This window comes from Ochlerotatus camptorhynchus, unplaced genomic scaffold (assembly GCF_037179485.1).
Source record: "Ochlerotatus camptorhynchus isolate MF236.1 unplaced genomic scaffold, CSIRO-AGI_Acam_v1.1 ptg000052l, whole genome shotgun sequence".
Lineage (NCBI taxonomy): Eukaryota > Metazoa > Arthropoda > Insecta > Diptera > Culicidae > Ochlerotatus > Ochlerotatus camptorhynchus.
In genome coordinates this window covers 1,425,296-1,446,249 of record NW_027040542.1, presented here as the reverse complement: position 1 = coordinate 1,446,249, position 20,954 = coordinate 1,425,296, and the positions used below count along the sequence as shown (strand labels likewise).

The 20,954-nt window shown below is 37.1% G+C and overlaps 1 protein-coding gene across 2 annotated transcripts in view; it reads left to right on the top strand.

The window, feature by feature from the left end:
• LOC135717215 (alpha-protein kinase 1-like) overlaps positions 1-19,177 on the top strand; it is a 241,784-nt gene extending 222,607 nt beyond the window's left edge. Inside the window, exons 6-10 of one of the 2 annotated variants that reach the window (XM_065239190.1) lie at positions 7,273-7,370; positions 7,474-7,812; positions 8,271-8,429; positions 8,505-9,055; positions 18,241-19,177. In XM_065239190.1, coding sequence (XP_065095262.1) covers positions 7,273-7,370; positions 7,474-7,812; positions 8,271-8,429; positions 8,505-9,055; positions 18,241-18,622 — 1,529 coding nt within the window. In that variant the 3' untranslated portion in view covers positions 18,623-19,177. The remainder of the gene's footprint in view (positions 1-7,272; positions 7,371-7,473; positions 7,813-8,270; positions 8,430-8,504; positions 9,056-18,240) is intronic. The other variant, XM_065239191.1, reaches the window with a different exon arrangement.
• The last annotated feature ends 1,777 nt before the right edge of the window (positions 19,178-20,954 follow it).

Genomic DNA, 20,954 nt, shown 5'->3' with positions numbered 1-20,954 from the left:
AAAGCATGCGCGAGTGGATTCAGTTTTTCAAATATGAAGTTTTTACGTGTTAGCAGCAAGAACTATTAGACGCATTCTACCAGGACGTATCCACGGTTTTGCCTGTTTTTTATAGATTCAGTACTGTAACTGAAAGAAATAAAAGTATCCCCCAAATATTATTGCTTATTTGGAAAGTGCGATACATTTCCTACGGGAATTAATCAAGAGTTTCTGGTTTGGGTAGGTAGTTCAAAACGATTTAGTGAGCGGTTATGTTGCACGAATCAACTATATCTATTAAACCAAAACGCTTTGAGTAACAAGATCTGAAACTTATTACATCCGAAGAGAAGTAAACGGTCCTGAAAACTATCAAATTCGGTTTGGAGTATTTATCTTTGAACGGTTGATGTAAAAACTGTGCCTGTCTCATAGCGGTCATATGAGAATACGGGAGAGTTGCCAGGCTCCTTGATATGTTGTCTTGTGTTGTGGAAGCTTATTGATTATCGCATATTAGCTCATTGCGTGCTATCAACTTAGTGCTCTACTAGATAATTGAGAGCTTTCGATGCCTGTACCATTTTTGTATTGGTATAATTGTATGGCAAGTATAATCGTACTCTATGCCCAGGGAAGTCGAGAAATTTTCCAACCCGAAAATTGCTAGACGAAGCCGGGATTCGACCCAGCCACCTCCAGCATGGTCTTGCTTTGTAGCTGCGCATTTACCGACTGAGCTAAGGGAGGCCCTAGAACTTAACTGATGTAAATAAGACTTACATGAACAAGTGGCTTCAGCTCAAAACTCCAAATGTACATCGGGACATACATGTATCGATATGTTGGTAGCATTGGCGTAGGAAGATTTTTTCATTCGAGGATGCTAAGAGTTGACAAGAGCTTCGGCAAGTTTGAAAACGTTCCTAGTATTAGAGTTCCACTTAGTGTAATATTTTACTATAATGAATATAGTATTAGATCACACATCTTCCGCTGAATTCCACGAAACTCTCCTTGAATCAACCTGTCTACGGCAGGGATTTTCAGATCGTGCTCCGTGGAGCATAATCCTGTACTAGATATCTGTGGTAAAATTATATTAAGTCTGTTAAGTTAGTGATGATGAAGATCATTTAAGGATCTAAGATGATGAAAACGTCTCTGAGTTCCAGAATCCTACAAACTTTTTTCTAAGTACGGGATCATAAACGTATCTTATATCATCTAGAGCTCGAAAATTTTAAATAGGGTAGAGCGCTACTTCGTCGTAATCGCCCATTTCCGTTCTATCGAGCAGAAAACGTCCAGTGATTTCACCGTGCAAAAATCAATAATAAATACGTTTGTGTCGATTCGTTAGCTCATAAAAAAACAAAGCCTATACGAGCACGTTGCATCGTTCTTAGAACGAAGAAAAATCTTGAAAAAAAAACAATGGTAGGTATTTCAATGCGTTAAGACGGAATTGAAACTCGTAGAACGAATTTGGAATTAAGAAGCAGTGTTAGATTTCAAACAATATCTCAAATTTGTGACTCTTCATCAAATTTAACGGTACGTATAGGAAGGTTATTAAATTTGTATATCATCGATATTATAATCCATTTTTGGGTTCATATCCGTCCAAAAAAAAAAGAGATTTGTGCTTAGTAGTACGTAAATTATATCAAGAACTATTTTCCAAAGTACCAAAATATTGAAAATTTTCGTGGCGCTCCCAGGTCTTATAATCTTAGAATACTCCGGAATTCAAAATATTTCAAGTATCTAAGAATTTCGTAAATAATAACTAAATTTGGGAAAACCTCATGCTAACCCTGGGTATTGAAAAAAATACGAACACCTAGAGCTCGAAATGCTTTTCTTGATCTCAAACTGGGATACCAGATTTGAAGACATGTCTTAATTTTGAGGGCATTTGAAATAATGTGAAGACATTTTTATCTCACAGATCTTTTGAAAACATTGTTGAATTATTGAAATTTAAGGCTTGTTTTATTTTTAAGTAGGGAATTTACGTATTCTCGGCATCCTAAGCAGCGACCTTCTTTCTATAGCCTTTTTCTCTATGGAACGCACACATATGCAGTATAAGTTTGTTTACAATCTTTTGCTGCCAGCTGCTCTAACAATTTCAGTCGAAAGAATTGTCAAAAACTGTTTTGAAACGCTTTTACAAAGCTCCAATCTTCTCTAGTGAGAGCGAGTATTGTCGGCAACCAGTTTTTCTTCCGCAACCGTTCCATTTGAACTGCATGTAAATCTGCTGTTCTATTATCGGCAACATGAAATCAGCTACAATTTATAGTGCGTGTGTTTCATTTAAAAAAAACCCTGCTAGATTGCTTTTTCTCAGTGGTAAAAATATAGTCAAATTGAAGCTGAAAGCATAAAGAATCGTTTGCATGCATTCAGCGAAGTGTTTTCGTAAGAAAATCAAGTGAAAATAGTGTTTCAATTTGGGTTGCCGAAAATAGTCTGTCATGCCGAAGCCGTCATTTCCCCTAGTCGAGTGATGATTTTTTGTATAGAAATAAAGATTTTGACTTCATTTTTAACCTCCTTTTTGAAATGGTTAATTATGAATAATTTAATCAAAATAAGTTTTCAAATATTCAACCTCAAGTCTTAAAAAAAAATAAATAGGACTTTTCTGGAATTTTTTCAATAGCTGGTGATCTTCCTGATAAACTTGCCGTCTTAGAAGAATATCTAAGAGGCGTAATTTGAATTTTTGAAGAGTTGAAGATCTTCAGAATAATACTTGATCAACCTGAAGTCTTGAATCCAGAGGACTTCATTGAAACCTTCGATCAGCTGTAAGTCTTTCAAATACTTCCTGCAAAACCGTCTGAGAGACGCCATTTGAATGTTTGAGCTATTAAATATCTTCAGGTCTTCAACTTGATTAACCTGAAGTCTTGAAAAAATAACCAAAGGATTCTATTGAAATTGTTGATCAGCTGTAGATCTTTGGAATAATTTACAAAATATGTTATGTATATTAGAAATTAAATAAAAATAAATAAACCTTGATTTGGAGTATGTCGACTTCCAGTGCTGCCAAATGCAGCTTACTTTACTCCAAATAATGCTTTATTTATTTTTATTTAATTACTACTATTTCACATATACCACATTGATCAACCAGAAATCTTGGGATAATATCTGAGAGACGCAATTTAAATTGCTTTGAACAGTTGATGATCTAACGAATAACACATGATCAACCTATAGTCTAGAAAGTGAAGTTAGCCTTCCTAATGCATAAGGAAAAATTAACACAGTGTTTCCAGGCCAAAAATGACCCCAATGCAATAGGAAGTTTAAATTCCTTGAGCTTGTGGGAAGTTATGTGGTCTTCTGGGAAGCTCCGGCTACTTCTGCGCAGTTCCCTACACTTCTACTATTTTTAACATAACACATACAAAGTTTCCAAAACTTCTAAGAAGTTCACTGAATTTATACCAAGTTTCTGAACTGATACGAGTTTCCTATAACTTATACAATCTTTCCTGAACATGTCTGTCCTGATATTCTCAGAACATCCATGATCAGATTCTCAGAACATCCATGAACATCTCTGAACTTCAGAAAACGCCCTCAAGCTTTTCTACGCATATTCCTGAACATTTGGGAAGTTCTTTGAACGATTACGAAGTCCCTAAAACTCCCAGGAAGCTCTTAACTTCGCAGTTTATCATGAGAACTTAATACGAAAATCCCTGATGATATTAGAAATTTGCTGGGTTTCAACAAAATTATTTGAACTTCTACGAAATTCCCTAAACTTCATCGAAGATTTGTGATCTTCTACGAAATTTCTTGAACTTTCACAAAACTCTCTGCACTTCTATGAAGTTTGACGAAGTTCCTCGAATTGATACGTAATTCACTAAACTTGAATAAACTTCGGAAAACTGCTACGAAGTTCGCTGCATCTCTACGAAATTCGCTGTTCTTCTACGTTTCTCATTGATTTTCTTCGAAACTCTCTGTAGTTCTTTGAAGAATGACGGAATTCCCTAAACTATTCTATGTCCATTAAACTTCAACAAAGTGGCTTGAAATCAAAAAAGGTCCCTAAACTTTTATAAGATACCTTGAAATTAAACAGTATTACTTTATCTTCCACAACATTCCTCAAACTTGTACAAAGCTCCCACTTCTACGAAGTTTCCTGATTGGTTTTCGAATATCTTTTATTTTTTACAAAGTCCCTAAGTTTTATGGAGTCCCCTGAATTAAAAGAAAAATTCCTGAAATTATACAATCTTCCCTAAATTTCTAGTTCAATGAAGTTCAACAATGTTCACTGAATTACTACAAAATTCGCTGAACTTTTTTAACATTTGCTGCACTTCTTGATGATTCTTGAAAGAAGTTTCCCGATCTTCAACAAAGTTTGCCGAACTTCAACGAAGTTCCCTGAAATCAAATCATGTTCCCTATCTTCTGTTCAGACTCAGTTTTATAAATCTGAAATATTGAACACCCCTCCCGCATTCAGTCGCAGACCTGGTCATAAATTTGAAAAGTAGCGGTGAAGACATGTGAAGACATTTCGTCTATCTCGTTGAAGATTTTTTTATAAATACACCTGACATCTCCAATCTTAATTTATATTTAGTCTACGACAGTTTCAAAATGTTTCATTTCACATTCCACATTCCACAATGACCCATTCGTCCTAGTAAGGTTCTGTCTGTCTATCTGTCAAATTCGGCTGGATCCCCCCTGGGTACTGCGGGCTCAAAGGATTTTATTTTACAAGCCAATGAAAAACTGCTTGAAAATTTTCTCAAGTATGGTTTCGGTATTCTTCAGTTGAATCCCGCCAAAAACTCTCAGCCAGGAATGCTCGAGCCCTCATGACTCTCATAAAGTTCTTTTTTTTTTCTTCTATTAACAAGGCTTTCAGCCATCGGCTAGTTCCCCAGACAACCAGAATGCACGTATATTCAAAGTTGTTTTCGTGATATACAAACACATATACAAACAAACAATTCGTATAGAATGCAAAGAAATGGCTTATACGTACAAAAGTGGAGGCCATATACGTGCATATTTTAATTTAATTTTAAAGGAGTTGATTTAACATCATATACGATTTAATCTGTAATAACAAATTCATTTTGAAAAGTCTTACGATGTAATCCGATTTTATTTGTAATACAGTACGACGGAAAAATGATTCGTCGCATATAAGTTGGAAATTTGCATTCTGTACGATTATTTAAACATAATGTATGCCAATCTTATATGCGATTTTGACTTAAACTGTAGCAATTAACGATATTGTCTGTACATTGTTATAGGACTTCTGGTTGTCTGGGTCACCCTTCTAAAGTATTGTTTGAATTCGTGTTTCGCCAAAGTATGTTTTATTGGAATTGTAACCCAGCTATGTCATCAAATGTTGTGAATTTACATTTAACACATTGATGCATTTTCTAGCCTTACTTGAAACATACAGCAATACAAGATTAATTTTACGTAAAAGTATTTAATAAACCATTCATTTGCATTGAATTTTACATGTATGTGTGTATATACATAACAGTGAAAAGTTCATTTGAAATTAATTTCAACGAAAATCTTAATTTCAACGAAGTTTACATGAATGTGTCAATTTCTGCTGCAATTCATTGAACTTGTAACTTTATATTCAAAACCCTGCTCCAGTTGGTGTTGAAAATTACAAAATATTGTTATCTGTGTGTACTCGGTTTTAAGTTTTCTACACCGAGACTTTTGGTTTCTCCCGTTGAGCTTATAATCAATAATGTGTCTTGAAAAAGTACGGTTCATTTCTATGAAAAGACAATACTTGAAATTGTTTCTACATTTGTAGCTTCTGAATGTTTGGCTCCCGTTTGACAGTACACATTGGTTTTGGGGTCAATTTTCCTATGTATCCAGATGCATATTATTTAGATAAACAATCTTAGCACAACATAAGATCTAAAACACGAAAACAACGAAAAATGTTCCCTGATGACTGTGGGCGTCTTAGTGGAATACCTGTATAAAGAGACAGAAAAGGATTAGTAATTTCCATTTAATTTTACTACCTTATTTACTTATCCTTGACAGATACGCGTATTTCGTCTACAATACTCGAATACTAAACTAAAAAGGTTGACAAAAGGCAAAAATAGTAGCATTGTCGAAATAGATGTTTTTTTTTAAATTCAAAATAATCAACAAGATAATATAATTCCAGTTTGAATTAATTATACAGTCGAGAAGTTTTTGGACGTTTTTCTACCAATGCTTTTAAGAAAATGAGGGAATAAATTTCGGATTGCTTAGGCCTATCATGAATAAAACCCTCTTTTCTCGAAGTTCTAGAAAATAATATCTCAAAATATTGCTCCATAATAAAGATCAAGTTTAAGAAAACGTCATTTTAAACTGCTCGAATGATATGATTCATTATCGTTTTTAAGAAGAAAGTAATGAGATAATTGACCTTAGCTCGACACATTTCGTCTTGACCCAGCGTTTTTTTAGGCCGTAACACCTAAATCATTACCCTAGGTCCTGTCTGCACAGATCCGTAAGAAAGATATCGAAAAGCAACGTCCATTCCGATGTGTGTGCGCATTCGGTAATTGCGTTCTCGTTACAATCACGGAAACACATCATCACCAGCTGGAATTTATCCAACCTGGCGAAGAAAATAAAAAAAAAACACCATCATCATCGCATATGATGGAACCCTGAAAGCCCCTAACAACTCATCGCAGCAACCCTTCTTTAATCAACAACAAAAAATACATCCCCTTCCACTCTCGCACACGGCCTACTAAGACTATTTTGGTGGTACGTGTGTAACATAAGCGAACAAATTCGCAACGCCTGCTGTGACATGCTTCCTCTCTGCAACGCCATGGTTCGGGAATCAGCGTTTGATTGGTTAAATGCGTGTTTTGATTTTAAACCCTTCGGAATTCCCCTCAAGCTAAATAAAGAGATGCCCTTCAATGCAGTCGCTACTTTAAAATGATTCTTTCCCATATTTTGTTGTGTCTGTGCAACTGTGAAAAGGGGTTGAAAATTTCAACACAATGCAGTTAAAGAATGTTTTCCCCTGTAAGCATTGACTTCTCGATTGTACCGGTGGAAGAAAGTCATTCTGAAGGATTTGTCCCACCTTTGAATAGGTGAAATGTTTTCTTAACTAGGTCATTAACGACAAATTCACAGCACGTGGCCTTCACCCTTCTAAGCAGAAGTACGTATTTTAAATGACGTTTTTCTTCTTTTTCATTATTCTTACAGATGATAACTATAGCGATCGCGAAGATGGAAGCGACCGTGACCAACTTGGCAGCCCGATTCCGACGGAACGGCCGGACCGCGTTACTCCTCTCAACCTGGTAAATATCCAATTCGATTCGATTGTCAATATTTGCCTCCCGATGGCCCACGGCTAGGCGAACAAATTTCGAAATTCAATATCACTTTTCTTCCCGTTCACAGATTACGGATGCCTCTCGGCGAACACCGTCTCCACCTCAGCAAACGCCGGGTAATGTTCCCAGTAACAGTAGTATTGGTGTGGCGTTAGCCGCCCTCCAGAATCAGCTTCCGTTGGGATCTCTTTTCCTACAGAACCAGCTGGGGTTGGGAACCCTGGGTAGTCTGTCCAGTCAGGAGTTGAACGTTCTGCAGCAGGCGTTGCAAGCGCAGCAAGCCTCCTTCCAGCAGCAGTTGCAAAATTACATGCTCATGCAGGCGCAAGGCAATGTCGGCGGAAATGGGAACGCTGCTGCCCAGGCCACGGCCCAGGCTGCCGCCCAGTTTCTCATGCAAAATCAGGTAAGGAGCTGTGTGGAATTTGCACAAAATAATCTAGATAGTAAGTTTCATCTGAGATGGGATCAGTAATTTAATATTCGCACTCATTAGTAGCAGTACTTGCTTCAGTTTATGTAACATTTAAGCAATCTAAGTAGCCGACTATTCTGGTTGCGTTATAAAATTTAAGATATTTATTTGATTGAGTTTATAATAATGGATCAGTGAATTTTGATGTATTGTCACTTAAAACAAACTTATGTTGTTCCACAGGTTGGAGAGGTTTATAACATTATTTAAACAGCTCAAAAGTTAAAAGCGGTTTGGATTATCCAAATACTTGTACGCTTGAAGTAGCTTAGCTTATTTTATATATTTCATACTTTTAAATATATCCCAACTCAAAGGACTCCCATGACCAGCACCATAAACCACTGTCTTTTCTCTTTCTCTCTGTCCATGCCTGAATACGATTATAGCTTAATCCAAGCTTCCCCACTCCGCCTCAGTCAATCACTAACAGTGCTACTAGCGTCTCTACTAACATCACCAATCCTTCCACTATCACAACCAGTGCGTCCAGTATTGCCACCACCACTAACCTTAAGCTAATGCACGATGGATCACGATCGCTACAGGTTGGATTCATTCTGATCTTCCCTAGCAACCCATTCACGTTCTGATATCTAACCATCTTGTTTCCTCCCACACAGGTCCAGCAAGCAGTCGCCCAACTGCAAGCCCTTCAACAGAAGCAACAACAGCTCAAAGCCAGTTCGACTCCCACCTCCGGCAATCTATCCGCATCGTCACCCCTCCACAGCCCATCAGGAAGCCCCGGACTACACCACCCATCGGCGCATTCGTCCATGCTGGGATCGAGTCAAACCACACCTCCGAACGTGAACCAGCTGAACGTTGGCGGAATCCTAACCCCATCGACACCCGGCTCGACCGCTCACACTCCTCAGCTCCAGAAGCATAATGCCGCTCCACGTGCCCTTGAACCGTCGCCCGAGGAAACCACCGATCTCGAGGAACTGGAACAGTTTGCCAAAACGTTCAAACAGCGACGGATAAAGCTCGGCTTTACCCAGGGCGACGTGGGGCTGGCGATGGGAAAACTCTATGGAAACGACTTCTCCCAGACCACCATTTCCCGATTCGAGGCCCTTAATCTGAGCTTCAAGAATATGTGCAAACTGAAACCGCTGCTGCAGAAGTGGCTCGAGGACGCCGATAGCAGTATTTCCAACCCTGGCGGGTGAGTATCATGATTAGATTGACGTTAAAATTATACACAAGCGACGTGGACAGTTGTTGAGTCCCGCGGTGTTATAAGTTCGCTCTCTCAACTGTCCACGTGGTTTATGGACAGCCCCACAAATTAGTGTTCCTAGAGCACAACTGTGAAATAAGAGCTTACCGTGCCTATTACATTTTTGCATTCGTAAATTGTGTGGCAAGCACAATGCTCTATGGGAAGTCGAAAATATTTCCAATCGCAACACCCGCCTTCATGGTATTTCATGCCTCTATTAAGCCGTGAAACTCTTCATTTAGGTCCCCTTTTCTGATTGCTGAAGTAGTTGTGATCAGTTTATAATTTGAAAGATCTCATCAAGTTTCGTCATATGATGAGGAATCTACCCTTACTGGTACAAATTCACAGCGCACAAATCTTGTCTGACTCAAATTTAAGTTCCGTTTACTCAAGTTCTCAAAAACGTAGGTGAGTAAATTTTCATAGATTTTCCTGGAAAATCTGCTTGCTCGGATATGATGAAAATCGAGTACTCGCTTTATGAGTATACATACCGAAAAGCGCAGTCCCCCTACCGCTATTTCTCAGCTGTCATCCAACCAACTGAGCTTATTTTCTGTATGTGACTTAAAACATACACACAGTTAAGCTGGGTTTAGACAGGACAAGTCAATTGATCAACTAATTTGAATTAAAAAAAGCTAAACCAGGCTCAACTTTTCAAGCCAATTGAATTCAACTGAGTTGATCAATTGACTTGTCCTGTCTAAACCCAGCTTAAGCCGAAAAATAGCGGTGGGTGCACAGAACCATTCACCGCGTTCTTCGGTTGGTTTGTATATCCTCGAAGACTGAGTGATTTTTACTCGATTTTTCTCAAATAGATAGGTTTAATATCCCTAATGTCGGCCTAAGTGCCCCTAATATTGGGCCCATACAGGGTTCCTTCCATTCATTTCGGCTAAAAAAATGTTTTATTATATTATGGAATAATAAGATATTATGATAATATTTTCTTTGCGTAAGCAACAAGAAAATATTGTAAAGTTTGTGTTTAACACATAATACCTGCCAATTTTGCTACATGAGAGTCGCAATAAGCGATTTTGTCATTTATCTCACCCACTCTTCGCTCTTCACTCTTCGCGAAAAGGCGATCAGAAAACCACTCATTGTGACTCTGTCAAAGCTAAATTTGCAAGTTTTATCTGTCAAACACAAACTTTACAATATTTTCTTGTTGCTTACGCAAACAAAATATTATCATAATATTTTATTATTCCGTAATTTTGTAAAACATTTTTTTAGCCGAAATGAATGGAAGGAACCCTGGGCCCATATATACATTTCGAAGGAAGGTTTTTTTTTATTCTAATTTGGGAGAAGTCTTGATGAAATTTATCCACTTTGAGATGACATCTATGTGTTGAGATTGTTACAATACAATACAAGTTTGTTTTCACCGATAAATTCGCTCGGAAACTGATGGTCTGGCAAGGAATTTGAAGCTGGACTCAAACCAAGAATTTAATCGCCAACAAAACGGTGTGCAGGATCGATTTATTGTCTCGTCTTCCATCTAGTACAACTGTTTTCGAGACGAAACTTCCACCACTGAAACACGTGTACTTTCAAAACAAATCGATGTCAAAACATTCCAAATCCCACCACTAGAGGTGCTGCTATAGAATAAATAAAGTGTCCGGATTCTAAGTGGACCAGCCTTTAGTCCAAAACATTATGCATAGTAATTTGACATTAATATTTATTTATCGTACAACAACACAACATACTGCTTTCTTCCGTTCTCAGCTCAGGATTTAATGACCACATAAATACAAAACATGCATTGTATAAGGGAACATGCATAAATGACGTAGCATTTAGCAGGTGGAGAGAGAGAGAGTTTCAGAAGTTGTGACCTGTCATATATTAGGTATGGGAAAACAAAATATGCTACGTCATTCATGGATGGTCCCTTACAGTGATTACCGTATTATGTAGCTTCCATGTAGTTCTTGAAATTTTCAAAGATTGAGGACGAAATGTGAATGTAGATTTGCTTCAAGATTCATAGCTCATTCCGACATTAGGAGTACCGACAAAAACTTTGGATAATTTGAACATCATGATGGTAATCTGTAATCTTGTAAATTTGTATGCAATGCGCACATGTGATGCAATATTTCATAAGTATTTTCAAACAAATGCAGGTTTCCGGAGTTTGAAGCTGTCCGGAATATGATTCAAATCGGAACTCATCACAGCATAGAACAAGAGCTTTCAAAGTAAGTAAACTTGATTGACTATCGCTGGCATGAGTTGACTCACTTGAAAAAGTACAGTATTTATTCATAAAATTGGGTGTATCTTCCTTCAGTAGATCCGTGAATAACCAAAAAGTTATCAGTTTTGAAGTCCATAAATGCCTTTTTGTATTACTTACATTCATTATTTAAAGGGTTCTAATTTTATAGACTAACATACAAACCCCAATCGTCGAACCGTTTGGAGAACATTATTTTGCATAGGTTTATATTTTGTAACTTTAAATCGTAGGCTATAGGGTAATTTTCCAATTGTTGCACAGCTTAGCATGCGCTTTGTGTTATTTAGCGAATTTGCGAGGTTGAAAAGGTTTTTGAAATAGAAATTAATCAAAAAATCTTCGATTGCGATTGATGAAACATTTTCAGAGCTCATTTGCAATTTATTCCTCTTCGAATTTCAAGCTTATTGCCTATTGCATATTACCTTATTGTGTGCTCTCCACTTAGTGTTCTAAATAGATACACTTTCACAGTTATTAATTGAAGCTTTCGATGCCTGTACCATGTTTGCATTATTATAATTGTGTACTCTATGTTCAGCGAAGTCGAGAAGTTTTCCGACCCGAAAAATTCCTAGACCGTGCCGCAAATTTAATACAACCACCTCCAGCATGGTCATTTGCAATTTATATTCGTTCAAAGTTTCCTTGTAATTAATCAGTTGAATATGTCTCAGAGTCCAATTTGTATCCAATTGGTGCACAACCATAAAATTTAACTAAATGCTTCTTAGAATGCAGTTTTTCAGCAAGAAGAATCCTTCACTCGTTCTGATAGATGATTGAAAGCATGCTTGGCATGCACAGTTGTACACACCAACTGCTCATTAGTTAATAACTTTTCACTCAGTTGTTGAAATTTGTTTTTCTTTAAAGTAATTGATAGATTAGGATCATAGCTTGCTATAGATGAGTGTATCCCATTAGGCATAAATACGTTAGGCATACGGACGTTAGGCATAATGGACGTTAGGCATAATATACGTTAGGCATAATGGACGTTAGGCATAAAATACCTTGTTGCTATGCAACTCTAGGAATCTGTTTCGAGCATGGTAAACAATGCTTAAATTAGGCTAAGCGTTGAATAAAAAATGATACAAGTTAAACAAACAAAGTTTATTTAATAAGCACAGTTTGGAATCCATTATTTATCATATCATAAGTGACGTAGCTTCATATTTATAGATCCAAGATTAGTAGCGATAGCGGTTAAGTAATCTGGCAATGAAGTTTTGAACAATATCTTGAAATCAATCGCATCTAGAAATAAAAAAAAAATCACACATTTGTTGTAATATATTCTTACACACATATTGCAATTGTCGAAGAAGAAAAGCTTTTCCTCAAAGAACAGCTCATAAAATAAAGAATGGTGAATTCTGTGATTTTTCATTCAATAACAAAAAACAGCTAAGGTTGAATAAAATATGATGCCAAAGAACAGCTCATGAAATGAAGAATGGTGAATTCTGTGGTTTTTCATTCAATAACAAAAAACATACCTGTTGCTTCCTGGATTTCCTGCCATACTTTTCGATACAACGATTCTGTTTTTGTTGTCATCAGAATGAAAACTAGCGGAACCGTCTGCTGATGTGAGGGAGCGATACTTCCATGAACAGTGACGAGTTGCCGAAACAAACAAGGAACTGTGGCAAACGTGCCATCTGTAGCCCAATACTTTGCCTGTCCAAGACGTCGCAAGTTTTCATGAGTTCCAAAAATTAAGGCTCTTTCATTATTGTCACCGAAGTCAGCAATCAATAGACGGTCCCCATTATCATCCTTCTGGAATTAATCGGGTAGATTATGCCTAACGTCCATTATGCCTAACTTCCTTTATGCCCAACGTCCATTATGCCTAACGTCCGTACGCCTAACGTCGCGTACTTGCTATAAATATGCAAAGAGTAGGTAAATCTTAACATTTGAATTAACACCAATGAATTTTTACACTTATATTATAACAAGCTTAAACTCTATTCTATCAACTCCTTCAAACAGAACTATGTTTCGTCAACTGTGTGCAAAGTTATTAGCAAATGAGCAGTTCGTGAGCAAAACTGTATATGCCAAGCATGATTGAAAGTAGGTAAATTTCTGATATATTGTACTCACGATAGGGTAATTTACCAATTGTTGGATAGCTTGAGTTGGATTGAAAACGTTTTTGAAGTAAGAATTCCTCAAGAAATTTTTTATTGTGTTTCATGAAGCATTTCCAGAGGCCACCAGCGATTTATAGAGGTAAAAACATTCCGTATAGCAAAACTTTTGAATGTGCCTCAGAGCCCAATTAATCATGTTTTGTTGTTTTTGACATCATACACATCCAGAGGGCCAGTCACTTTCGAATGTATGGGAATGGTAGGAAACCATTTGGAAATGCATGAAAATTTTCAGTTTTTATTCATTATCGTCTACCACTGAAGGGGCGACATCTCTCGGATCTTCATTTTTTTTTTAAATTCTTTGTTAGGGAGATTCAGTATAGCTACTACTCAAATCATATAATTAATTGTTGCAAGCATCATTTGTTTGAAATTCTATTATTTCACACTTCCAGAACAACATGTGAAAAGGGCATACAAGCTTTTTGTAAACAAACCTTCTTATGCCCTTTTCTCGCCACCCATATGACACCAACGCAAACCTTTAACATCACCGGGTAGGGGACACTTTCCCCTTCCCGATGATATTGCTGGTTTGCGTGAGCGACCCTCGGTTGGTGAGAAAATGGCCTACAAAGGTTTGTTTATAAAAAGCTTGTATGCCCTTTTCACATGTTGTTCTGTACTTTATATCTAATGATTGCACACCAATTTTTTCAGCAAGAATAACCATTCAGTGATTCTGTTAGATGATTAAACATAAACTTTCGATGTATTGTACTTAAAATAGCAGTTATTTTTATTGATTTTATTGAATCGATCCATAATAGTAGCAACATATACACAGCATACGAAGTATTGCATACCTTTAGGCGTTATCCCCATAGATAATAATTCAGTGACCAAGAGTCCATATGTGATCCAATTATTGAACATTATTATGTTTCTGTAAATTTTACATGGTTAATTGATCGTTAGATAAAATACTAACCATTGTTTTCCTGTAAAGATGGCTTAATTTAATTTACTTTTGAGCTAGTAATAGCTTATTTTACAACTGAGGATTATTAGCTGAAAAATTAAGAAATCCTCTGAAATCATATGCAACAAGGGAGAGGAAGGGCATAGTGAGCTTCCTGTGCATTAGCCTTGGATTTCTTATGGTATTTAACAAATTAATTGGTCATTAATAATCACAATGGTGATAATGAACCTACTACTATTTTTTTTTATTTGAGCCATTAGAGGTTTGAGACCGAGGTGCGGGATGTCCATTATGCCCGCCCTGTTCACTATACGCCTCTTACCCCAATGTCAAAAATAATTCAAACATGTTTTACTGCACTCATAAAATAAATCACACAACCAGTGGACAATATACGTGTGAGTTTCACATAACTTTCATGTGAACCCATAATTCGAAATTGCTCCACTAAATCACATGAACCTTATGTGTCTAATGAAAACTATATGATTACTCACGTGGAATGTATGATGTTATGTGATATTGAGATAAAAATCATTAATTTTGTTATTGGAAAAATATTATGTGCGTTCCTAATAGAAACTATGTGAAAACTTTTTTCAGTGTGAGTATCAAAAACACATGTTTAATCGTTCAACAATTGATCACTGATTAGTATGTCACCATGATCGGCAAACCTCATGGTCATGGATAAATGCTGTACAGTAAACAATGTGAAGTGTGCAACAAATGGGTGGTGTGCAAAAATCGGCAAATTACCCAAGCAGTTATTTTATTTATTTTATTCAACCGGAAGGAAAATATACGCAGCAGTTGTTTTATATGAACCGTTGCATACCTTTAGGCGTTATCCCCATAGACAATAATCCAAAACCGAGCACCTAAATACGATCTAATGATTGAACATTAATGCTTTCCTTTAAATTTGACATGATTAATGGATGTATTGCAATAGATTGTTGGATAAAAGATTAATGAACATTTTCCTGCAAAGGTTACGCAAGTTAATTGAACTTTAAGCTAGCTTTAGCTTATTTTCCAACTGAAGTTTATTAGCTGAAAAATTAATAAATCGCCTGAAATGATTATAAAATGGCAACAAAAAAGTAGAAGGGTCTGTGCCTATAGGGGCACGAATAGAAGCTTGACGTAGGACCGCTAGTGGACGGAACATTTTTTTTTAAGGCTTTAATAAAGAGATTTTTAGCCTTAGGCTAGTTCATCTCTAGTGGACGGAACAACTATATGACTATTGTCACCTCACCGGTGAGAGAGAGTCACGTGACTCGCAGAATACGGGGGATTGATTTCTCACATCCTCTGTATGCTATCTTACAACAACTGTAATGTCAGTTCTTACATTGGACTGTAGCGACAAGCAAATTTTTCCAGAGTCTGGTCATATGTTTAAAACTATTTGTTCAAATCATTTGCCCTTGTAAGCATATCAAGTAGAAGGGTTTTCCAAAGTGTGGGGAAAATTTGAGCTCACAATATTAAGAAATAAAGAATCCCGTCCTAGGTGAATATGCCCAATATTTAATAATTTGAATACCTTCCGGTAATCAGTCTGTTTACTGTAGTTACTAAAATAAAAATTAAATGCCAGTGCATCTATAAAAATCTACATTATTTACCTTCAAAATGGCGCGCCAAGATCAAAAATAACTCGCTTAATTGTGGAGTTAATCTCTTCTTAAAGATAAAATTTCTAAAAATCTTGAAACTCCAAGGTTGTAGCCCAGACGAATCTGGGCACTTAAGAGCAAAACCAAAAAAGTAGTTTTTTTTATAGAATGGCAAAATAAGCGTTTTGACAAAGTTTGGTTCAAATCGTTGACATCGACCACAGCTGGTGTATACATTTGAGCTGGAACAACCCATGCCGCGGGGTGAGAAAATCCTGAACATCTATCCACCTTCCAAGTCTTGATCCCCTGAACAATTTGGGGAAGACAGTAACATTCTAGCTGGTCAAAATCTCAAGTAATTGTTCATACGAAATTTTTACGTGTATAATAGCGCCGCGTAGTGAGAAAATTCTGAGCTACTGACCGTCTAAACGACTTCATGCAAGACAGTAACTTTATATCTTGTCAGGATCTCGAAATATATCACATGCAAGAATTTCACATGCATACTAGTGCTACTATACATATTAGACTGATGCAAAATTTTAAATTTTCGCTCCACAGTGCTCAAACGGTTCCAAATTGGGCCCAGACTAGCCTCCCAAAATTTGAACTCATTTAATGAGAAACTGACTTGGTACAAACCATTTGAAGTTTATATGGGAATTACTATGGAGAAACCATAATTTCGATTCATATCTATCTCAAAATTCACCAGTTAGTTAGTTTCTCAGCTACAACTTTGTTTAAGACCACTTTTCGATCAAATGTAAGGAACAAAAATTATTAATGATTCAAGTCACTGATGTCTTATGATTATGCTCAATCAACTGTTCAGCAGGCAACATTGGTGTTCATGGCGCGTAGAATAGAGGACAAAAATCATGGCTACTATATCACACTGCAGAATACAGTGTTGCCCACAATACAGTTGTTTTATCTTGCCATAAGATTATCAATACCTTAAATAATTAATAACTATTTAATTTGACGTTTGGCTGAAAAACGATTTTTTGCAAAGTTGTAGCTGAGAAAAATTCCCATAAGAATAGCAATAGAATTTGTTAACAGTACAATATGTAAAAAGGCTAAAAAACAATGAACAAAAAGTTTTGTTTTCCCATAGTAATTTCCATATAAATGGTTTGAATCGTTTGTGCCAAGTCAGTTTCTTATCAAATGAGTTTAAACTTTCGGAGGCTAATGAGGACCCGATTTGAAACCGTTTGAACACTGTGGAGCGAAAATTTCAAATTTTGCTTCAGTCTAATACATATAGTACATGTATTCTGAACTACTACCAGCAAACAGGTTATGATCTCCTGAACAACTTTGTCCCAGGCAGTAAATTACTATCTGGTCAGGATCTCAATATATTCCATGTTGTTCCAATGTGTTCCATTTATATTTTCTCTTTTTTCGGGGTTTACTGTAATAAAAGTTTAGCTTGATTAGTTCAAAACAAGTTTTTTGAGGAATACCCGTTGCTTTCAGATCGATTGGTAACTCAGCAACAAAATGGCAATGGAAATCTCATATGTGTTGTACAAAGTACAACAGCGCGAGTAACGGAAGGTTAAGTTGAATCGTATAGAATGCAAATTTCAGACGTATATGCGATGAATCATTTTTCAATCATTCTGTATCACAAATTAAATCAGAATACATCTTTCAAATTGAATTTGTTATCACAGACTGAATCGTATACCGTGGACCCCTGGTAATCGAACCGTTTTTAATCTGAACACTTTTTAGTTTGAACCCCGCTAATCTGCACTCCGTGCAAACTAATATTGCTCAAACGTCATTTATCACATGCATCGAAAGGAGTGCATAGTCAAAACAAAACAACAAATAAGACTACCAGAAACTCGTTTTTCTGATGGCCAAAGGGTTGCTAGAAGATACAGGAAGTGTCGTTCAGATTAACGGGAGTTCACGGTATGCCTTAGGAATACCGTGCCTTAACTAGGCTTTTTGATAACCCAAAATTTAAAAAAAGCTAACATACAAACAAGTTTAAGAAATCTTTCGATAATTTTACGACTTTTAACATCCTTATAGCTAAGGCTATGAAATTTTTCCAAATTTATTAACAAAAAAAGTTCTCTTTCCGATCATTTCAGCCGAATCTTCAGTCCCAGCACCATCGCCAGCACGACGCCCACGCCGGAGATGGTTGGCCGCCGGCGCAAGAAGCGCACCTCGATCGAAACCTCCGTCCGGGTGGCCCTCGAAAAGGCCTTCCTCGTGAATAGCAAACCTACCAGTGAAGAGATCACCAACCTCGCGGACAACCTCTGCATGGAGAAGGAAGTGGTCCGGGTTTGGTTCTGCAACCGACGCCAAAAGGAGAAGCGAATAAACCCCCCGAACGGCATGGAAAGCCCGACGCACTCTTCCGGCAGCAGCGAAATGTTCCAAATGCCGAACCTGTCCAGCGGAAGTCTGCCTGCCCACTATCCACCGCACCATACGATGGGGCCCGGCGGTATCAAACAGGAATGACTAGGCAGCGGATCTTCGACGATGATGACGCCCTATGAAGACGTCGGAGGTCTGCCCTCGTCACCGAGTCCCGCCGCCCATCAGCAGCATCACCCCTTTCTGATTTGAAACCGTTCTACCCCCGTTCCTTGAATCCTTGTCAAATCTACCACCAACCCTTCCCCTTGGTATTCCAACGCACATATCAGAGCGATCCTTGGTGATCTGGAAAACAACAGTGAAATGCAGTCTACGCAACTTCTGAGAAGTTGCACCCCCGCTCGTAGCCAACGATTACGTGTGGCTCCCCCGATTCTTATTTATTACATCGTAACAAAGAAGTGAACTACAAAAAAAAAACAAGAGGATATTTACGTTAATGTGTTCCGTATTGAAAACAGACATGCAAATAGAATGTGAAGTAAATTTAATTAAATCAATATTAGTGTCGTAAGCGTAAGGATGAGAGACATTCCTACCTACTTAAGTACTGTACGAAAGAACTCTATGCACGATGAGCTAAACGACGAGCGGCGATATCATTCCAAAAGAAGCTTTAAGCATTTTCTCCATTTATTCGATAGTCTTATTAGTTTGATCTTTCTCCTCTGTTTTCCCGGGTATTCCGAAAATGTTATTACGTTGAGTAAGGTGAAGATCGACGGTTGTATCCGATTGGTATGTTTCGTCTTTTGAGTAAATTTGTGGGTGCATAATTCCTGCTGGAATCCGGCTACTAAATATTCAAATAGATTCTTCAAGTATGCATAGGAACTGGATAATTACGTCAAATATAACCGTTCTGTCAAAAATTTTACAAACAGATGATCCAAATCACTAAATTGCTAACTTCAAGCAAAATGTTCGTTGTCAAGATACAGAAATTGTTAGAAGACTTGCAGCTGCAGCTACAACTGCACCAGAATGAAAATAGAATTTATGTGCATCTTTTCCGCTATTCTGACTGTATTTAAAGTAATTCATATTTTTTTCGATCTTTATGTAAGTTTCTAACAAAGATTAATTGATGCACTTTGTAATTACCATTATGTAACTAAATTTTCGGCATATTCTGCATAAGGAACTTTTAACCTTTCAATTTTGAAAATCATTTATTAGCAGTTTTAAACTATGCCGGGATTTATGATCACTAACGCTCTTTTTACCTTAACCTTTTCTGATATTTTATATTTTCAATGCGAGAAAAAATGAAAAGAAATCAGATTTGCTGTTGCCTTTATATATAATCAATAGCAGTTGTATTCCGAATTACCGTTAACGCTCCGAACTCGATGCCTCCGGTAAAATGTGTAACGACGTCAATGTTTGGTAAGGGAAGGTCCATTAATTATGTCACGGAAATTTGGCCCATTTTCAACACCCCCAAGTTTGCCGTTACTCATTTTACCGGGGGCATCGTGTTCGGAGTGTTAAAACCATACCCTCAACAATATGTTGATAAGTTGTTCTGAAATGATTGATTGCATATTTTCAGATATGTAATCAATGGATCTTGCAACTACTGACAGCATGGTGCCACCTAAAAAATATTTGGTGGCCAGTTCGATAAAAATTGAACTAGGGTAAATTATGACTTCGGCACCCATTGCCTGTTTTCGGCAACCATAATTTAAACGTTAATTTCTCTGTATTTTCTTAATGTATCTAAACCAGGCATGGAAAATCATTTACATTCATTTCATACATTCATTTACATTCATTTGCCTCTAACTTTTTTCATCAACAGCATTCTGCAAAATGATGTATAGAGCTTTTGTTCTTAGCTACAACTTTTGCTCATAACTCAAATCTGTATCTCTTATGCATCACGAACTAGAGCGGGCAGAACTTGTTACTGTTTTTCAGTGAATGTAAAATACATTCACTGAAAAACAGTAGTGGCTTCTGTTCGCTCGTCATGCATCGAAAAACGGATTTGACTTGTTGACAAAAGTTGTAGCTAATAACAAAACCTACAAAAGCTGTATGCATCATTTTGCGGAATGCTGTTTATGAAAAAAAGTTAGAGCCAAATGAATGTAAATGAATGCACGAAATGAATGCGAATGATTTTCCATGCCTGATCTAAACGATTCCTTCGTGTTTCAGCTTCAATCTAAATACATGTTTACGACTGAGCAAACCTGTAATGCCGGGTTTTTCTTCAAATAAAATATACGCACTACAAAATACGGCTGATTTCGAGTTGCCGATAATAGAACAGTTGGTTAACACGCAGTTCAAATGAAAAGATTGCTGAAGTAAAAGAGGCTGCCGACAATAGTCACACTCACTTGAGAAGTTTGGAGCGCTGTAAAAACGCTTTCAAACAGTTTCGAACAATTCTGTCGAT